Below are 21,982 nucleotides of genomic sequence, written 5' to 3'. Positions count from 1 at the left end.
CGGACAAACCACACTCCCGGCCTTGGAATCGTGCCACAGGCAACGTGCACGTGAAATACGGGCTCACAGTTTAACTGTGAGGCGTCTCAACGCTTCTGTCAGTGCGTCGGCAGCAGGATGTGGGAGAGTGTTCGGGAGCTCCCACATTGAAGCAGAAGTGGAAGTTCTCCTGCAACGCTCATCACGTTGCAGAACCCCCTCCCCGCGAGTCTCAGGGGGCTGGAGCGCCTGCAGTGTCTGCCCGCGAACACGGTCCACAGGTGAGAGACACCGAGGGGAGAGGACCAGCCCTCCAACTCTCCAAGGCTCCCAGAAAAAGGAAACGGGATAAAGCAAAAAGGAATCCTAGGCTCAGTTCCTACCCTGCTTTCCCCCCAAACAAGGCATCCCCCCAAAATAAGAGACCCAGTGCAGTTGTTTTCAAGCTTAGAAATATGAGGCCTCCCCTGAAAATAAGACCTAGTGCGTCTTTAGGAGCAAAAATTAATATAAGACACTGTCTTCTTCTCGGGGAAACAGGGTAGATTGTTGTACGTGGAAATAAAGTCACAAGAAATTCTTGATGGAATTCAGAGTTTGGCTGGTTATGCTGATGTTTGTGATGACATGACTACAGTATATTAATAAATGTTGACTTTTTTGTTCAACAATAAATGTGAATTCTTGTTCATGGAAAAAATAAGACCTCCCCTGAAAATAAGACCTAGCATGTCTTCAGGAGCAAAAATTAATCTAAGACACTGTCTTATTTTCAGGGAAACACGGTAATGATCTATGTTGACAAAGGGTTGAACCGTCTAAGGAATGGTGACATCTGCAGTATTTTCTTAATGCTTTGCGGTTGTCAGGGCAGGCTGGCCGAGAGTCAGAACTAGTTATCTAGTGACGTGCAGCTGTCAGAGCAGGTGACAGACGGGACGAGGGGACCTTCGGCATTTTCCAGACCGGCCTTGTTCCACAGGGTTGGGGTGCAGCAGGCCACACGGACACTGTCTGCAGCTCTCAGGGAACCCTGGACTCAGTCCCCACGCCGGCTCTGAGCGGAAGGCCGAGGCGGGGCCTCTAGGTCTGAGAACCGAGGGAAAGGACCAGGGACACCTGGCAGGTCAGCGGGCGGCAGAGACTGTGCTCGCACCCTGACCTCTGACCTCTGCCCTCTTACATCCGTACTCTTCAAAATCATAGATTTGAAACGGTTTCGAATTTACTTAATGAATAGTGGCAGAAATCCATAGCTTTTTAAATTTCTTTTTGTGACAGAGAGAGAGAGAGAGAGAGAGAGAGATAGGGACAGACAGACAGGAAGAGAGAGAGATGAGAAGCATCAATTCTTCATTGCAGCACCTTAGTTGTTCATTGATTGTTTTCTCATATGTGCCTTGACCGGGGGGGGGGGGGCTACAGCAGAGTGAGTGACCCCTTGCTCAAGCCAGTGACCTTGGGCTCAAGCTGGTGACCTTGGGGTTTCGAACCTGGGTCCTCCGCATCCTAGTCCAATGCTCTATCCACTGTGCCACTGCCTGGTCAGGCTAGTTTTCTTTAATTAAAAAAAAATGTTTTGTTTTTTTTTGTAACTGTAAGAACTAGATGACCACTGGAAGGTTTACTCCTAAAACTGGGAAAAAGGCCTCCACTGGTGTTGGCTGGACAAGGAGTTTCCTGTCCCATCTGTCCACAGCCACTGGATGAAAACATCAGTTCCCAGAGGCTGGGAATCAGTCATTCCTCACTGGACTGAGTTCTGCCCAGTACAGGCCAGCAGACGCGTACAACGACATGCAACTTTTGAAACTGGTACGCGATACGTGTTGTCAAAGCGATACATCGGAAGAACAACATCCCCCGATGCGTGCTGGGTGCTCCGTAAACACGGCGCTGCTCAGTGCTCAGAACTCATGAACAAAATGCCAGCATTTTAACTCCTTTTTTTAAAGCTACAGGGGACAAGGCAGCCCCTGGAGAGCCGCAGTACCCAGGGAGCTGGGAGGGGGGCTGTATTTGGATATCCACACAACACGACACATTTTAGTTGTGCTAGCGTGGAGTTTCCAGGCGCTGAGGCTGTACGGCAGCAAACACGGGGTCCCCTGTACGCAGCATCCGGCAGTGACGTCAGGGACAGCGGGAAGAAGACCGAGAGCGGGACTCTGAGTGGTTCCCGGCGATCGGTCCAGACACCGGGCTCTTCCGCCCGCCCCGCGCGGTGGTTCTGCCTTGATCTGAGCTCCCACCGAGACCTTGGACGCTGGAGAGCACTCTCAAGCGGCTTCTGCTGGTTTTTCTCCCCAAAGTGGCAAAATTCTAGCATTCAGCAGAATTCCGTCTTGTTTCCCCCGAAAGGAGAGGGGCTTCTTTCAGCTTTTCTATGGAACGGCTCAGGGTCTCTAAGTAAAACGGCTGTCCAAGCGTCGCCCTATCAAGAAACGTGTCTTTGTGTCCAGTGCTCTACGTTCTGACCACAGCACACTGGGTCTGAGGGGAACTAGAACTCATCATAAACAGCTCCTCAGACAGTGTTTCTCAGAGGGTCAGCTCAGAAATACCCCCGTGGACAAGTGGTTCTGCTTAGAGAGAAAAGTGTTGTTGTTGTTTTCAAAGTTGTCCTTTAATGGCTACTTAGTAACAAATCCTCAAGGTAAAGGAGCCCCTTGGCTTGTTTCATTCTCACAAACTTCATGCCCAGTCACACTCCTGGCTTGCTTAGCTACAAACCATGGCTGACCCTCTCGGACACGTCCAAGCACGGGACCCACCCCTCTCTCCCAAATCAAGAAGGGATTTTATGAAGGTGGACGGGCTCCTTTCCCATGTCCAGCTGTGGCCACTGTCTGTCTGATTAGGTTCTGGATCCGAGCTCGGCAGAAGGCAGACAGAAGAGAACGAGCTGTTTCTACGGTACTTTGTTCCGGGGTGCAGAGCCAACCGGATATACTCATCGATTCTCCGTGCGTCTTGTCAAACGCAGCAAGGCCCCCACGGGACCACTGCTCAGAACAGCGTGGTGGGGCTGCCCGCTCGCTCGCTGTCTGTGACTCCGCCAATGACGTCGACCAGGGCGGAGTCGGCGAAGGGCGGTGCCCGCCCGTGAGGTTTCCTCGGATCTTAACCAGGACCCGAACCAGGAAAATAATAATTTAAAAGAACCGTATGGGGACGCAGCCGCTCTCTCTGCCTTTTACGAGGGGCTAGCGATACAGTGGGCAAGCCAGGCTCCGCGTGGACAGCCCGGGAGTGGCCACTGCCGTCCGGCCTCCTCAGACGCTGCTGGGGACGGCCCTGCCTCTCCACAGGCGTAGGCACAAGCCTCAGACGACGGAGGCGACACCCTCGTCCTCCTCACACCGGGCTCCGGGGAGTCCCGTCCTGTGGCTGCCGTTTGAGGACGTCCAGCCACAGATGCTCCGGGGTTTTTCTATGAGAGCCGAGTCCCACCCTCCGGGGCCTTTGCTACGGGGCATCCGTTAACACGTCCTTGTACCAGGCACTGCCGCACTGCACGTCCTTGTACCAGGCACTGCCGCACTGCACCTCCTTGTACCAGGCACTGCCGCACTGCACCTCCTTGTACCAGGCACTGCCGCACTGCTCCTCCTTGTACCAGGCACTGCCGCACTGCACCTCCTTGTACCAGGCACTGCCGCACTGCACCTCCTTGTACCAGGCACTGCCGCACTGCACCTCCTTGTACCAGGCACTGCCGCACTGCACCTCCTTGTACCAGGCACTGCCGCACTGCACCTCCTTGTACCAGGCACTGCCGCACTGCACCTCCTTGTACCAGGCACTGCCGCACTGCACCTCCTTGTACCAGGCACTGCCGCACTGCACCTCCTTGTACCAGGCACTGCTGCACTGCTCCGGGGAGTCCCGTCCTGTGGCTGCAGTTTGAGGACGACCAGCCACAGATGCTCCGGGGTTTTTCTATGAGAGCCGAGTCCCACCCTCCTGGGCCTTTGCTACGGGGCATCCGTTAACACGGCAATTTTCCAGCACGCTGCAGGAACACGGGTGGTCGTGCAAGGTGGAGAAAGCTGAAGGTAACAGCTCCCCTCCTCTCAGGGGCCCTTTCTGACACCCCCGCGGACGCCTGAAGCTGCAGATGGCTCTGAGCCTGACACGTAGCAGGTGTTTTCCTGCGTACACAGCCCTGCCATGAAGTTTAATCTATAAATTAGGCACACTAAGACATTAACAGTGATAACTATGTAAGAATACAGTGGAACAATTAGGACAATCTACTGTAACCAAAGTTAGTGAATGTGCTCGCTCGCTCTCTCTCTCTCTCTTTCTCTCTCTAACTGAGAGGCTACTAAGTGACCAATGGGTGGGTAGTGCTGACAAGGGCTGGATTCCCATTCCCGGCCGGACGGAGCGGGACGGCATGAGATTTCCTCACACCACTCTGAACGACGTACGACAGAAACTGGAGGACTGTTTATTTCGGGGTATCTCTATTGAATATTTTCAGACCGAGGCTGCTTACCCTCGGGGAAGGAAAACCGCAGACATCCACCCCACTGAGGAAGGAGACCACGGCATCCCAACGGTGGCAGCCAGACGACTAAAATCCATCATTTTAGGCAACCTCTACTTTTCAAGAGTCAACCCGGATGGAACCGCTTGACTTACAATCTCATCTCCTAACAGGCTACCTGGGGATTACGTCACAGAAGAAGCAGTCATAATGCCCAGAGGAGAAAGGTCTACCGGGCAAATGAACCCATGGACGTTATTTTTCCGGACCAAGATGTCATCGTGACAGCATCCGACGACAAGGGCAGTTCCTGTTCCTTCCCTGTCGATCACACAAGTGCCTCTTCTCCCACGTGTGCAAACAGATCACAGTTCAGGACTCACACCAACGCACAATGAGATTCTTCCATCCCGACTTCTTCCGCTGCACTCAGGTTGTACCTCTCCTTGCGCGATCGAACATTCGTTTTCCGGCAGGGTCGCTTAGCGATGCCTCGGGAACACCAGGGCTTTCCCGGGAGGCAGAGAGAGGCCCCGCTTCTCGGCAGTCCTCTTGGCGCCCGGAGTCCCATCCGCCACAGCCACACTCGACGGAGCCCGTATACGGATCACGGCTCATCTGCTGCTCCCCCCTCTCAGTGCAGGCACCTCGACAGAAGCTGTCATTGATTCTTTCTCTTCTGCTAGTCCCTTTTAATAACAACGGAAGAAAGAGGTCATTCAGAAGTCTGTAAAGATGTCACGTCACCATGACTGAACTCATAGCGAGGTGTCTAACGCAGGCAGCGCCCTGAACTATTCATTTCCACACACAAACCTCTACGCTTAAAGCATTCACTCATATGTAGCCGTGGGGACTCTGGCTACAAGGAAGGGCGGGTCATAATAGAGAGCCGGGAGGAGCTAAGGGAAGTTTCTCCATCTTGTTCTGGGCCTCGAATGCTCTTATTTAATTTCGCAGCTTCTGTATCAGACACACGTCCGCGCCCAACCCGTTGTCTCCTTGGCTCAGGACCAATATTTTCATGACGAAGAATTCCTTCTGTGGCTTTAATTATTTCAGGTTCATACTTCGGAGTTCAGAACTTCATCAGCCTCAGAGAGTTCAAAGCAAATAACCACATGCACGACTGAACGGATACTGGCATTTAAAATGGTCCGCCCTGCCCTCTGACTCATCCCAAAGAACCATTTCCTCTTCCCAAGCCTTCCTTCCTTCCCCGCCCGCCGGGATGGAGGCGGGAGTGTTCCAGAGGGCGTTTCGGATTCTGACTGTAAGGGAGCAACGTCAAAAGATCACTTCTTCAAGAAGAACTCTTTATTACTAAAAAAATTAAATAAATAAAAAATTATTCACTTGGTCGTTTATTCTTTCGTTCAACAAGTTACTAATTTATGAAACCAGTTGTTTGGTTTCTTTTCAAATTCTTTTATCAAACAAGCTGCCGCAGAGCCCGGAGTGACGCCGTCTGTTTTCCGTCCGGTGGAAGGAAGCTTCCCCGAAGGCGGCGAGGAGGGCCGAGGGAGACAGGAATTATGGGGCGTTGCCGCGTACCAGGAAGGCTTCCCCGGAGCACGTGTGGTACAGCGGACCTCACCCCCAGGTGAGAATAACTACCCCAGTTTTCTCTTTTTTTTTCTTTTTGTGACAGAGACAGAGAGAGACAGAGAGAGGGACCGATATGGACAGACAGACAGGAAGAGAGAGAGATGAGAAGCATCTATTCTTCCTTGCGGCACCTTAGTTGTTCATTGATTGCTCTCTCACATGTGCCTTGACTGGGGGGCTACAGCAGACTGAGTGACCCCTTGGTCAAGCCAGCAACCTTGCGTCCAAGCTGGTGAGCTTTGCTCAAACCAGATGAGCCCACGCTCAAGCTGGCGACCTCGGGGTCTTGAACTTGGGTCCTCCACATCCCAGTCTGATGCTCTATCCACTGCGCCACCACCTGGTCAGGCCTCCCAGTTCTTAATTGTACGCACATCTTAATCTAAAACTACTACGCCCTTTGAGTTTTATCTCTGAGTGAACTAAGGTAAGTTATTAAACCGAGCCCCAGCAGGGAAATGACCACATTTACGGTATAAACAAGGAGCTTATCCCGTGCAGATGAACACATAAGACAGAAGGGAGTTGCCAAGAAACAAGGGCACTTCGATCACTGTGCTTTGCCAGCGTATGCTAAATCGGACCACCAGCCCTTGCACAAAAATCTACAGCCTACGGGCTTGATGTACATCCTTGAATTCAAATATGAACATGAAAGAAAAGATGAATAAGGTAGACGCAGGTAAGTGAACTTCCTTCCAGTCTTGTCTATACAACGTCGCACTATAAATGCCTGCTTGTATTCTGAAATGGTTATAAAGTAAAAATGACCTCGTCATATTTATATCATGCTGTAAAATACACTAGAAGAACCAGCTTATTATATATATATTTTTTAACTTCTCTCTAGATTAGCCACATTGACTTTGTGTGTTTTAGAAACATCGAGCCCTATGAATATGCAACGTGATTCTTAATTTAGCTCTGGAAGACCAACCATGTGCACGCTGTATTTGGCCAAACTGAATTCGCCCGCGATGAAAAGATCTTTCAGCGTGTGTCATGGTTTTCGGGCTCCGCGGTGAGTCATGGTGCACTGTTCTCTCGTCTCCTCCCCGGGAACAGCATCTGGTGTCATTAGGACGGAGCGGATATACAGGAAGTGATGATTGATTTAGGGAGACGATAATGAGATTACAGCTCGTGCCCTTCCAGGAGTCCTATCATTTTCCACCCGGGGAACTGGGCTAAATACGATAATATCTGACAAGTCCATCGAGGTGGGATTGAGCAGCTCTCTGAAACAGGCATTTGATAAATTGAGGCCCTCCAACATTGTACCTACCTTCTTTTGTCTCGCAAACAGCGAATAATTCATTTGGGAAGAATGAAGGTTTATATTGGCAGGCACGAAATTTTTAATTCCAGGGTGTAGTTAGGTCCTTGGGAATAGATTAAAGAAGGAAGAAGTGTTTAGCTGGGAATTTGCACACTTGAAGCCATTAGAATCTGATTTGAAAGTTTCGAAGGACCCGGGAGTCACAAAGACATCTAATGGGTGGGCGGGCAACCCCAAGCACTGCCCACCACAGAGACGCAGCATGTCCTATTAGGAGAAAATGACTGAGGGAAATAGATGAGCCTGTTTTTAAAGGCTTCATCCCTTTAGGATTTTGTTCTTTTGCCTTTGGAAGGCAATGTTTTCAAGACCTTCCATTTATTCTATTTAAAATCATGATGCCCACATCACAGGTAACCGAACTGAAGGACAAAGGTTCGCAGCCCTGAGAAAGCCCGAGTCCTGGAGGTAATGAGCAGGGGCGCTGGGGCGTCACCCCCCACGACGCGATGCGCCTTCCCGTGTGTGTGTGTGTGTGTGTGTGTGTGTGTGTGTGTGTGTGTGTGGCGCGATGCCCGCCGGAGAGCGTGCTGTCCCCCGAGGCCTCCTGCGTCAGGTGAGTTGATCTCACTGCCTGGGCAGCAGGCTCAGGACGAGGCTGCCTGGGTCCTTGCCACACCGTCTGTGGTGACAGCGCGGAGGTCCACTTCCTTCCAAGAACAGTGGTTTGGGGACATTGGCCTCCCCTCCTCACGGGGGACTCGGCGTGCAGGGGCGACGCGCTAGTTTGAAGCAGGGCGTGTCCTCGCTTCCCCGGCTGCGGGCGGGGTCAGGAGAGGTCTATGAGACAGGACACCTGATCCGGGTCGCTGGCAGCGTCCCCGCCACCAGGCAGGCACGGCACACCCGTCCGGCACCCACACCCGCCACGGCTTGGGCTCACTCCCCTCCCTGGCAGGACCGTTTGGGGTGACACTACGAAGCTCCCACTCTGTGTGGGGCAGGCTGTCGATGGCTGCGAGTGACCGAGACTTCCCTCTGGCCTCTCTGTTGCTCCGTTTCCAAAACGACGACGGAATCCCTCACAGCCAAAGGTCACCCCGTGTCGACGGAGACAGCCCACGGACAATCCGATCACCGGCGGTAACTGCAGATTAATGTTCTCCTGGTAATGCGTGAACTGCATGCTATTGATCGGCAGCTGCACCACGGAGGCTGCTGAGGGGTGAGTTCTGCTTCCTTACTGTGGAGTCTTCTGCTGCTTTTTTCCCTGAGGCATTTCATTTTCTCTCAACCGGAATTTTCCTTTCACTCGTCTCCATTTTTAATTTCCCACAGGGCGGTGACTTTTAACTTGCAATTAGAATCTGTGGAAAGTCCCGTCTCTGTCTCGGAACCTTTTATCGGCCTCCTGGACTTGATAACTTGGATGCCACAAACACGTCCCTCACACCCAGGCACATATTTCTAGAGGGCCAGCTCCTGAATGATTGTTTTGTCTTTTTTTTTTTTTTTTTTAAACTTAGATAAAACAAAAAATCCATTGGGTCCTCTACCCGAAATGACAATTTGTTGAGTAATGTACAGTAAGAACATTCACAAAATCCCTCTGAAAAGCATTCTACTTGGAAGCAGTGATGATGTGATTTTCTTTCCTATGGCAAACTTGTAACACAGAAGAAAACAGTTTATTTCAGAGATGAATTCTTATTAAATAGTCAAGGTATGAGAGGAAGATGTGAAAAAACCAGTATATATATATATATATATATTAAACTAAGAGGAGGGGAGATAGAGAGACAGACTCTTGCATGTGCCCTGACCAGGATCTACCCTGCAAGCCCCAAAATGGTGATGTTCTGCCCATCTAGGGTTGTTGCGTGGCAACTGAGCTATTTTTAGCACCTGAGGGAGAAGCGCCACAGAGCCATCCTCAGTGCCTAGGGCCAACTCTCGTGAACTGATCAAGCCAGGGCTGTGGGAGGAGAAGAGAGAGAAAAAGAGAGAAGAGGGAGGGGGAGGGGTGGAGAAGCAGATGGTTGCTTCTACTGCATGTCCTGACAGAGAATCAAACCCAGGACATCCATACATCAGGCCAACACTCTATCACTGAGCCAACCAGCCAGGGCCCAGTAAATATTGATATACATCTGCACACAATACTGACAAAAATCTAGATTTCACACTGGGTCAAACCCTCAATTGTCCATAATTCTTCTCTCTGGCAAAACTGATCATGAGCTTGCATTTCGCTGCTGAACTGGACTGTGCTCCTCCTGCTCCAGATGAGGACACCTGGCCCACGCCTGGTCTCTGAATCCCGAGTCAGGGGCCACTGGGGTCAACGGGCAGAGCTCTGAGTCACAGGTCACTCAGACTGGAGAGACATCCCAACTGCAACTTCCTTCATAGCTTCTCATTAACCTTAACCTTCCCATTTCCTTTCTGAGCTTCTAAAGTGGGGGCATCGGTGTGATTTCTAGCAGACGTCTTCAAAATAAAAACGTCTTACGGGCCTGCGAGAACCCTGCTCCCTCCTGTCACTTCTTTCCTCGCCGTCCTTTGCACACAGAGTCGCAGGCCCTGCTGCAGAAGTGCTCGTGCACCCCAGCTGTCTGTCCATCCCCCGCTCCCCAGGACGGTGTCACCATCCACACCCAGGCCTTCAGTGACCGTCAGCTGCGTGGCTGGAAGGACACAGTCCTGGGACTCCTCCTTCCAGGCGCTTGGGATGAGAGACAGGAGCGGTCACGGGTCCTCTTCACTGCACAGCCGACCTGAGAGCCGGACGGACCAGGGCCCTCAGGCTTTCCTGACGTGCCGGGCACCGCCGGCTGGTGAGACCGTGGCAGGACCAGGCCGCTGGAGCAAGCCGGGGACAGTCCAGGGACTCTGACTTGGGACACGGCCTTTAACACAGTCCACATCATTTGTCCCTTACGCAACCCTGTGAGACACGTACTAGGGCTCCCATTTTACGAAAAGACGGAGGTTTGCAGAAGTCAAAAGAGCAGCCCACGCTTCTGCAGCTATGACACGGCGAGGCTGGGCATGGAGCAGGGGCCACAGACCCCACAGTGCCTTCCATCCCCCCGGGCATAGAGCAGGGGCTACAGACCCCACAGTGCCTTCCGTCCCCCGGGCATAGAGCAGGGGCCACAGACCCCACAGTGCCTTCCGTCCCCCCAGAGTGGAGCAGGGGCTACAGACCCCACAGTGCCTTCCATCCCCCCGGGCATAGAGCAGGGGCCACAGACCCCACAGTGCCTTCCGTCCCCCCGGGCATAGAGCAGGGGCCACAGACCCCACAGTGCCTTCCGTCCCCCCAGAGTGGAGCAGGGGCTACAGACCCCACAGTGCCTTCCGTCCCCCCGGGCATGGAGCAGGGGCTACAGACCCCACAGTACCTTCCGTCCCACCCCCGGACATAGAGCAGGGGCTACAGTCCCCACAGTGCCTTCCGTCCCCCCGGGCATGGAGCAGGGGCTACAGACCCCACAGTACCTTCCGTCCCACCCCCGGACATAGAGCAGGGGCTACAGTCCCCACAGTGCCTTCCGTCCCCCCGGGCATGGAGCAGGGGCTACAGACCCCACAGTACCTTCCGTCCCACCCCCGGACATAGAGCAGGGGCTACAGACCCCACAGTACCTTCCGTCCCCCCCCCCCCGGACATAGAGCAGGGGCTACAGACCCCACAGTGCCTTCCGTCCCCCCGGGCATAGAGGAGGGGCCACAGACCCCACAGTGCCTTCCGTCCTCCTGGGCGTGGAGCAGGGGCCACAGACCCCACAGTGCCTTCCGTCCCCCCGGGCATGGAGCAGGGGCTACAGACCCCACAGTGCCCTCCGTCACCCCCCAGCCCTGCCATCCACGGCAACACCGCCACACCTGGGTATGGGCAGCCGCTCGCAAAGACTGCCAGGAACCTCCAAGCCTAGAATGAACTGGGTTTTGAGTGATGCAGGGTTCCCAAAATGAAAGCCCTAAGAACCAGGGACTTGACAACGCTGGCTTTCAAGATCAAAGTAGACAAAACAAAAACCACCCAGGAAGCAATGACACAGAGGCCTCAGGCAGGACTGCTCAGCTCCTGGGGTTTCCTCACTGGGAGGGGAGAGGGCAGCCCCCAGAAAGCGGTTCTCAGTGCTCCGGCCGGTGGGTGCAGGGGCCCTGGGTACCAGCGGCCGCCGCTGTCTGACGGCACCGCCCTTCTCTCCTCCGCCCCCACCCCCAGCCCCAGCCTTGCACACAGAGGATCGCGAGAGCAGAAAGCGAAGAAATCTACCTTCACCCTGTTCACTCTCTGAAGGTGGTTAGCGACAAGACGCTCAAATCCACTCCATAATCTGTGATCGAGGAAGAAATTTGGAAACATCTCAACAGAAATAAAAAATAAAAAAAAAGAAAGAAAAGAAAAGAAAAAGGAAAAATCAAGTAAAATCAGAATGAAACACAACCCACATGATGTCCCGGGTCTTTTCTGAAAGAGGTCACTTCAGATGGTCCAGGGTGCTGTGAACACATTGTGGGGACGGGGTTGACCCAATGGGAGGCCGCCCCGAAATATAGAGGTGGACACACACATGGGAGGCTCGGCTGGTGAGGACCCCAGAAGGAAGTCACTTTCTCCAAAACAGAAAGAGGCACCAACGAGCACCTGTCCTCAAACAGCCCGGAGAGACCCCTTCCCATCTCTTCTGTCACCGTCAGAATGAGGCCGGAGTCCCTGAGCGTCAGGCAGGAAGAGGGAAGTCATTTCAAAAACAAGAGTGGCCCGGCCCCAGGACACCATTATCACACTAAAAGCGAACCAGCTGGTGACGCTCCGAAGAAAGTAATTAAGACCAGTGACACGGAACTTGGACAACGCATACAAAGCAGGCTTGTGGGGGGACACAATTGGAAGACACGGGGCTCACAACTCGGGGGGAGGTAGGCTTTTATGAGGGACCAGCTCTGAAGTGTCTTTTTTTTTTCTGCTCTGACATTTCATTCTTTTCTTGCGAGAGAAATAGACTGCTCACAAAAATTAGGAAATATTTCAAAATGAATATGAAGTGATAAACAGAAGAAGCATTTGATTTTTTTTATTATTATTAAACAAGGACAGCAGAAAAGCCAATGACAAGTCAAAGAAAGTTGTCTGATTATGCAAATGAGATGCAAACCAACTGTGATCTCATTGGTGGAGAAGGCACCAGACACAAGGCGGGAAGTCCTGGAGGACCTGCACGTTCCCTGATCCCCTATTTTTGGTGAGTAGTATACTTAGAATGCCACAAACATCTATTCTGATCTGGACCCTTGGAGGGAAAAACATCAAATATATTAAGCCCGTGATAAAACAGAATGATTAGAGAAAGGCTCTGGGTGAGCCGGCGTTTTGGGTGAACAGTCAATGACGTCTCTTTGGTGAAAAAGTTGATGGTGACGCTGTACTGTCAGCGGAACATGAGCCTGGGGACGTGCTTCCTCTGGAATGATGGCTTCGTGTTGGCAAAGGCAGTTTCTGGTGCCATCGTCCTCGGGAACAGTCAGAAAGATGTGCGAGGCAGCTTGCCAGGGACAAGGGAGGCTGTCGGTAGTCTCGGAAGAGAGGAGGACTCACGTCTCGGAGGACAGAAACCGACAGCGAGAAACTGAACAGGATCCTGTGAGGGTGGAAAGTGCCCTCTGAGCATCTACTTGCTCCTGGGTCCGAGGCGGGAAGGTGGGGTGTGGGGTCGGCACTGAGGTCTTTCTGCGCGGGGACCACAACGGGATGTCATCAGGGACGACCCCTGCCCTCACGTGGGAACAGTGTCATCACACGGCTTCCCTTGCTGCTTTTTCTCCAGCTTTAATTAAATAACACCGTTCCCAATCACGTCTAAAGGAATCCGCTTAGCTTGAACCAGCTCCACCAGAGCAGCTGTGATTCCTGTTAAAAATGGACTTGGTTGGCCCTGGCTGGTTGGCTCAGTGGTAGAGTGTCGGCCTGGCATGCAGGAGTCCCGGGTTCGATTCCTGGCCAGGGCACACAGAAGAAGCGCCCATCTGCTTCTCCACCCCTCCCCCTCTCCTTCCTCTCTGTCTCTCTCTTCCCCTCCCGCAGCCAAGGCTCCATTGGAGCAAAGATGGCCTGGGTGCTAGGGATGGCTCCATGGCCTCTGCCTCAGGAGCTAGAATGGCTCTGGCTGCAACAGAGCATCGCCCCCCTGGTGGGCGTGCTGGGTGGATCCCGGTCAGGTGCATGCGGGAGTCTGTCTGACTGCCTCCCTGTTTCCAACTTCAGAAAAACACACACACAAAAAAATGGATCTGGTTATTTAACGTCAGTGAGAGTCCGTGATGCGGTCGGGCCTTTCTCCACTAGTACCCACTGAGCTCTTTCCTTCTGCTGTATTTCAGGATTTTCTGTTAACTTCAGTGACGAAGCCACACGAAAGAAATGGGGTAAAAAAAAAAACCCTACAAAACCCACCCATACAATCTCAGTGAAGGGGCTAGTCATTCCTGCAGGTGAATGAACAACAGCTTCCTATCACTTCCCGGGGCCTGAATCGAAGTCCTCAAGATACTGAGTTGTAACAGCAACATCCTTAAATTAAATTATAGAAGCCCACAGTCATTCGGCGAAGAAAAGGGGAGTGTAGTACTTATATTATCTACACACAATGGAGGAGAGCAAGCATTTGGGGAGGAAACCCAGCACAAAAAGCAACTGACTCAGCCTGGATTTAGTTGGAATAGAAATCCCTAATTCATTTGTGTGTGTGTGTGTGTGTGAACAGAAATTGTCAATTATTACTGAAATGAGACAAAGGAGATCTAGGATTCCATGGGAAGGCCAGATCTGGGACTCACACGCAAAACTAAGAGTAAAAAAAAAAAATAAAAAAAAATAAATAAAAAAAAATTAAAGGTCTGTGTTAATTTATTAAAGTCCTCTCTTCAAAAGGCTTTAAAGGGCAATTATTTAAGTTATTTATTGACAGTCTTCTTCGTGGATAATTGAATTGGCAGCCAGAAGCGGACTTCTTTTCTTCAGAGTCTCCCCCACAAGATTTTATAAGACCTCAAGAGTTTCAGAATGTAATTGAACAAGGAGGTATTTATAAATTTCGGTCTCTGAAATATACTCATAGCTCTGACTTGCATATTCTAACCAGTGAGAGAGCCTACCATGCAGGAGGAGAACTCCTATTTATTTCAAAGACTCTGGGTTCACTTAAATAAATGAGAAGTCAGGTGAGTTGACTCCCCAAGTTATAAGAGCAGCTCCCCAAGAACACAGACCCACGGCCAGTTTCGAACCTCGCTTCTTAGCCCAAGCGGTTCTGTGGGGATAGCTGGATCCACTCCAAAGTCATGCTAGAGATACGATCTGGAATCTCCAAATTATTCTCCGGTACTTCTTTGGTTCTTATACTGAGCATTCACTGAAGCATTTCAAGGTACCGTTGTTGTATGTGTTTTATCATTAAAATGTGAACATCCTTGTCACAGCAAGTGTGGGAATAAGAGAAATAGCACCACGGAGAAATGACACATCCTAGAAATGGCATCAAGACTTCAAAAGTGGAAAAGTTGCCCATTAAAATGCAACAGAGACCCTAAAAGGCATTCTGTTATTAACTGCAAGGTGGTCTACAATATTTTGTGATTTTTTTTTTTGTATTTCAGTTAAACTCTCAATTAGCAAAAATTTTAGCAAGCAAGGCTGCTACCTAGATATTTTCCTTCAATAAAAATCTCCATTTCACAGCTCTTATCGTTTTGCACATCAGATGACACACTTACGTTCATAGTTCGTGTCTATTGTATCTCTCCCCTCACCACACTGTGAGCCCAGTGAGGTAATGGACTTTGTCTGTTCTACTCACAGAAGAATTCCAAGTTCCCAGAACAGTGCTAGGCACGTAGGAGTTTCCCCATCAATATTTATTGAATGAATAAATGAATGAACGGCTCTCTGTGAACCATAGTGATTAACAAGAAAGGCATGCTCTACCATACTTGCCTAATTTGTGAAAAACATTTTAGCTTTCTGTTTTTGAAACGTCAGTACAGTTTTTCTTTCTTTCTCTCTATCTTTCTTTCTTCCCTCCCTCCCTCCCTCCCTCCCTTCTTTCCTTTTTTTTATTAAGTGAGGGCCAGGGAGGCCAAGAGACAGACTCCCACATGCATCCTGACCAGGATCCACCCGGCAAGCCCCCTACAGGGAGATGCTCTGCCTATCTGAGGCCATTGCTTCGTTGCTTGGCAACCAAGCTATTTCAGGGCCTGAGGCGAAGTCATGGAGCCATCCTCAGGGCCTGGGGCCAAATTGCTTGAACCATTTAAGCCATGGCTGTGGGAGGGGGAGAGAGAGAGAGAGAGAGAGAAGGGGAAGGGGTGGAGAAGCAGATGGGCACTTTTCCTGTGGGCCCTGATGGGGAATCAAACTTGGCAATTCCACATGCCGGGCCAACGCTCTAACACTGAGCCAACCGGCCAGGGCCAGTGCTCTTTCTAAAGTCACACAGAACCTCCTGGGCATTACGTACACTGAACACTGAACTGGAAATGACTTCGGGTATAAGTCCTTATTCCAGTCGTGAACTCACCTGCAGACATAGTGCACGTGCCAGGAAATAGCGGAACCAACCTACTTCCGCACACCCGAGTTCCGTGCCCTCCCGCCCTCTGTCCTCCGGTGACCCAGCCCTCTCACCCTGACGGGACCCGCGGTGTGGCCCGTCACGTCTTACACGAGTGCAGGCTGTCAGCACACACACACTTCCCCTTGGAGTGCAGACCCCTGGAACGGAAGCTCCGATGGCATTCTACCTGAGGACGAGTATGTGACCAGCCCTTCGAGAGAAGCAGCGTAGAAGCCACAGTGGGTTGATGGGGCAACGAGAGCCAGTGAAGGAAGGGAGTCGGAGGAATGGGAGGGGGACAAGCGGACGGCGGAGGGTCTCCGAGCCACGACCTGTGTGGCAAAGCCCTCAACTAACTCACTCACTGCTACGGGGAATTCCACGCAAAAAAATATTATTTTAAAAGGTGTCTAAAACGGATGCTGACTGGTACTGGCGGCCCGGCTGACAGGGTGCACCGTGGCTCTGGAGTGAACCCCACTGGCTGAGTCACGTGGACTTCGTGAAGAGTGTTCAGCAGCCCAGAAGCCCGGGAAATGAAAGGTTAGGATGACCCGGGACCAGGGAGTGGATCAGAGTGAAATTCAGCGGCAATGGCAGAGGGGTGGACATAGGACACATTCTCCACCTCCCTCACACGCCCAGCCACAATTCCCAACGCAAACGTCTTCCCACTCATAATGGTCCCAAGTCTGGCTTAAAACTGACTTCAGTTCATATGTTTTGCTCAAGAAAAATGGGTTCAAAAGATATTCTGGCTGAATGAGAATCTGACTCAAGCTCGCGGTAGAATTGATACGTAACCTGTGATGTTTGTAGCAGCCAAAGCCCAAGTGTGGAACTTCCCGTTTTTAACACACTCATCTGGGAGCCGAGGTCTAACAGAACTCAGGAGTGGGGGCCATTCTCAGCTGCTGCTGAAATGGGAGGTCCCTGCGACCACCTTCCCGACCACACGCACCCTCTTCACAACCTGGTAAAAATATAGTACGAGACTCAGGCATGTTCATTTCACAAATTCACTCAGCGAGCATTGAGAGGGCGTTTCCGCTGCACGTCAACCAACCCGTCGACACACTGGGTGGCCGTGTCTCACAGTGGGGTCTGGGCTGAAAAGGATACAAACACAGTTCCTCTTTATAATATCCGAGCCAACGGCCAGGAAGCCAGTGAGGCGTTTCACGGGGAAGTGGGAGCGGAAAGACGACCACGTGGGGAGGCCCACGTGACCCGTGGCAGGCGGACGTTCAGAGCAGGCAGACGCAAGGACTGATCTGGGGAGAGAGGGGGCCTGAGCAGAACTAGAGATTCCTCAGAGGGAAAAGGTCCCCTGGCCCCCAGCCTCTCTGCTTCCGGACCCAAGAAGAACCCTAACAGAAGCTGCCATTCCAGTGACGGTGGCAGCTGCCGCCGCCGCCGCCGCCGCCGTTTTTACGGGGACACCACGTATATGTATCCACTGCGGCCCACACACCTGAGTACGTACACATCTGTGTGCAGAACATATTGCACACGTTTATTTTTCTATGTTTCCACATTTCTCTCCTCTTTGGATTCTTACTTGAAAGAAGACGCTACCAGGCGTCTCCAAACTACAGCCTGCGGGCCACAATGTGGCCCCCTGAGGCCATTTATCCAGCCCCCACTGCACTTCTGGAAGGGACACCTCTTTCATTGGTGGTCAGTGAGAGGACCATTGAATGTGGCAGCCCTCCAATGGTCTGAGGGACAGTGAACTGGCCCCCTGTGTAAAAAGTTTGGAGACCCCTGTGCTAGACTGAACAGGCCAGTCTCGGGGGGACAAAGAAGACCTGCCTGCCACTGAATTCATCACCCGCGAGGTTCTGGGGCGGGGAACAGGCCGTGTGTGCAGGGGAAACAGTCCCGGCTTTACGGCTGTGCGGTGCTGAGTCTGAGTTCTGGGTCTAGCACTAGCCGTGTGACTGGGGCCACATCCCTCATCCTCCAAGCCGCAGTTGATGTCCATCGAAGCCGCATAAAACGAGTTCACTCCCGGGCGGATGCCGGAGTACTCTGTGTCTCCGGGCTGGAACGAGCACACGGTCGACAGTCAACGGTGGGTGACTTGCCCACGATCACCCCCGTCTGGAAAGGAGCAGGCATCTCTTCTGGGCGTGCTCCTGACTGACTTCCACCCCCCAGTCCACTGCTTGTCTGTGCTCGTGACAGTCAAGTCAGGGGACAGTCAACCTAGACAGTCATGATCTTCCAGATTCTTCTTGAAGACACTTCTCCAGGCTCTTCCCTCCTTCCTGATGTCCCATGGTACCTTCTTTAATCATTTTCTTTCTTTTTAAAGAAAAGCTGTTAGCCATTCTTTCAGTTACCATCTCCTAGCCATAGATTCTCTTCATTTTCTTTAGTTAAAAAATGTCTTGATTTTTTTTTCTTTATTCCTAAAGGATATAGAATTTTGGGTTGATAGATCTTTTCACTGAACAATTAAAAAATGTTACCCATCTTCCTGGACTCACCGGTTTCTGATGAGAAGCCATTTTCATAATTATTCATTCCTTGCAGGCGAGATGATTTTTTTTTTTTAATTTTTGTTATTGTTGCTTCCAAGATTCTTTAAAAGTCTCTTTAGTTTTCAGAAGTTTGACTCTGATGTGTTTTAGTGTGAACTCATTTAGATCTATTGTATTTTGAGTCTATCCAGTTCTTAAATTTGTAGGTTTATGTCTTTTGCAGAAATTGGGAAGTTTTCAGACGTTATTACACTTTTATCCCCTCCTTCTTTGACCTCTCCCCTCGTTCTGGTGACGTGAATGTTAGATAGCCTGCTATAGTGCCAGAGTTCCCTGAGGCTGTGTTTGTTTTCCCCCCTCTGGTCTGTGTTCTCTCTGTTGTCCAGTTTGCCTAATTCCTATTGCTCTGTCTTCCAGTTCAGTGATTCTTTCTTCTCTTCTCTCCATTTTGCTGTTGACCCAATTCACTCAGTTTTGCATTTTAGTTATTGTAATTTTTTTTGAAATTTTGTATATTGTAATTGTCTTGAAATTTCCATTTGGTTCTTCCTTAAATCCTCTATTGTTTTTTTCTGTTGTTGTTGAGGCCATCTCTTTATTTTTTCCATTTGTTTTCAGCCTGTCTATAATTGCGTGTGAAAGCAATTCTATAATGGCTGCTTTAAAATCTTTGTCAAATAATTGTAAAATCTCTGTCACGTTGGCGTCTTTTAATCGTCTTTTACTGCTCAGCTTGAGATCTCCCTGGGTCTTCATCTGATAAGTGACTTTTGATTGAGACCTTAACCTGTTGGGTATTATGTTCAGAGACTCCTGATCTTATTTAAACCTGCTATTCTAGTTAGCTTTCCTTAACACCATCCTGGCAGGGGTCGGGGACCTCTGGGATCTGTGTGGCACAAAGAAAACCCAGGAAAAGGAATACTGCACTATTCTTTGGGCCCTGAGGGCTGGGGAATTGACCTGCTTTCTATTTCTCAGAGCCTCTTTATGAGAGTTTTATATATAAATGTGATTAGCTGTACTTAGTGGGAAGCCCTGGCCCACCTCCATTAGCATTTTATTTTTGTATTTTTCTGAAGTTGGAAACGGGGAGGCAGTCAGACAGACTCCTGCATGCGCCCAACCGGGATCCACCCAGCATGCCCACCAGGGGGCGATGCTCTGCCCATCTGGAGCGTCGTTCTGTTGCAACCAGAGCCACTCTAGCACCTGAGGCAGAGGCCACAGAGCCATCCCCAGCGCCCAGGCCAACTTTGCTCCAATGGAGCCTTGGCTGTGGGAGCGGAAGAGAGAGAGACAGAGAGGAAGGAGAGGGGGAGGGGTGGAGAAGCAGATGGGCGCTTCTCCTGTGTGCCCTGGCCAGGAATCGAACCTGGGACTCCTGCACGCCCGGCCGACACTCTACCACTGAGCCAACTGGCTAGGGCCATCCATTAGCATTTTGATACACACTATTTTCACGTTAGACTATACTTCCAAAAACGATGTTAACTCTGGTGGTCAAGTGGGCAACACAAGTACTATTTGCACTTCACTCTTCTGCCGGAGAAACATCAGAGATGCTAAACCCTCTGCTTCCCAGATACCACTGTGACAGGGTAGTGAGGAGCCATGTTAACGCAGTACTCCTGAGAGGTCAAGGCCTAGTCATCACACGAAATATTTTATCCTGGCATCAAGTCAGACCATACAACCTGCACACCTGGTCCCTTGCTTGTCAACAGACATGCTGATGGTCTCACCAATGGGCCAAACACTGAACTGGGTGTTTTCTGAGCAACCTTATAACAAGCAAGTGTACAACTAAGAAAAATTACTTAACTTTTAGATTATATGGAGGGGTGCTATTAAGAGTACAATGCACGACCACTCACAGCATTCCTTCTGGAGACAGCAGAAGAATCTCCCCCAGCTTTGTATCAGAAAAGGAAAACCACTGATTTATATTTGTATTTTGAAAGCCAGGAAGCAGTGAAGTCTTTGCTTTGGCTGCCGGGAAGCTCAGAGTCCGTGTGATGACCCCTCGGTACCTCACAGCACTGATTCTGTGCACGGGCCGCAACTTGAGTGTGTTTTATTTTTCAATCAAGATCTTACATTTAGCCTGACCTGTGGTGGCGCAGTGGATAAAGCACCGACCTGGAACACTAAGGTCAACGGCTCGAGACCTTGGGCTTACCCGGTCAAGGCACATACAGGAAACAACTACTTTGAGTTGATGCTTCCTATTTCTCCTCTCTTTCTCTTTCTCTCCTCTCTCTAAAATTCAATAAATAAAATCTAAAAAAAATAAATAAAGAAAGAAAGAGAAAAAATACAATATGAAAAAAAGATTTTATCTTTACCAAATTTCCTCTCTGTTTCTTTTGTTCCTATAGCACAACATGAATGCCGGTACCTGATTTCACTTAACTTTGAAACAGAGCGGTAAATGAAAACGCTGAGAAGAAAAAAGAGGGTCTGGAAGTCCTCCATGACCACAGGGAATCGACCTCCGCTCTGCCTTCAACTTACGTTAGAAACTTAACATGACCTGCCGTTGGCCATACTCCTCCCTGAGAGCCTCTACGAGAACGAGCTCACTGTCACGTGACGTCTCCTGTAGTTTCAGACGGCGCTTTCGCAAGGGACAGACGCGTGCAGGGCGTACCTGAAGGACCGAAGCTCCACTGTGCAGGAACTGAAGGCCGCTTTCCGCTGAGTCAATCCCCCCCGTGGCCAAGACGGGGAACCCCGGCAACGCACGGGCGATGGAGGTCACAGCTCTCAGGGCGATGGGTCTGATGGCGGTGCCTGTGGGGACAGAGATGGACCAGTGGTTAGCACACAGACCACTGAGCTCGCCGCCATCTGGTCAGGACGGAGGGGCAGCCATCCAGGTTCTAGTTGCCCTGCCTCCACTTCAGGGCTACACACAGGTGTCCCATAAACACCCTTACGTCTCCAAGTACGTAAAGGGGCACACATTTATTTTAAGAGTCCGGATGCAGACGTGTTATGCGATCTCAGATAAAATAGACGCGTATTACACTTTGATATCCAGCAGTGTGTAAACCAGGGGTCCCCAAACTTTTTACAGAGGGGGCCAGTTCACTGTCCCTCAGACCATTGGAGGGCCGGACTATAAAAAAAAACTATGAACAAATCCCTATGCACACTGCACATATCTTATTTTAAAGTAAACAAACAAAACAGGAACAAATACAGTATTTAAAATAAAGAACAAGTATATTTAAATCAACAAACTGACCAGTATTTCATTGGGAACTATGGGCCTGCTTTTGGCTAATGAAATGGTCAATATCTGGTTCCATATTTGTCACTGATAGCCATATCAAGTGATATGACGCGCTTCCAGAGCCGTGAGGCATGCGTCCTGCGTCACCGAAGTAGTACTGTACGTGAGTGACGCCGTGCTTTGCAGTGCCACCACATACAGTGCTCCTCTCACTGACCACCAATGAAAGAGGTGCCCCTTCCAGAAGTGCAGCGGGGGCCAGAT

At 50.7% G+C, this 21,982-nt stretch overlaps 1 protein-coding gene across 1 annotated transcript in view; it reads right to left on the bottom strand.

The window, feature by feature from the left end:
• The window catches only part of DPYD (dihydropyrimidine dehydrogenase), a 673,084-nt gene that overhangs the window by 101,715 nt on the left and 549,387 nt on the right, over positions 1–21,982 (bottom strand). The window contains exon 19 of the mRNA XM_066352595.1: positions 21,131–21,273. Within this exon, the coding sequence (XP_066208692.1) occupies positions 21,131–21,273 (143 nt within the window). The remainder of the gene's footprint in view (positions 1–21,130; positions 21,274–21,982) is intronic.

This window comes from Saccopteryx leptura, chromosome 11 (assembly GCF_036850995.1).
Source record: "Saccopteryx leptura isolate mSacLep1 chromosome 11, mSacLep1_pri_phased_curated, whole genome shotgun sequence".
In the NCBI taxonomy this organism is placed as follows: domain Eukaryota; kingdom Metazoa; phylum Chordata; class Mammalia; order Chiroptera; family Emballonuridae; genus Saccopteryx; species Saccopteryx leptura.
Note: the sequence above shows the minus strand (reverse complement) of the source record. Positions and strands in the feature narration are given on the sequence as shown.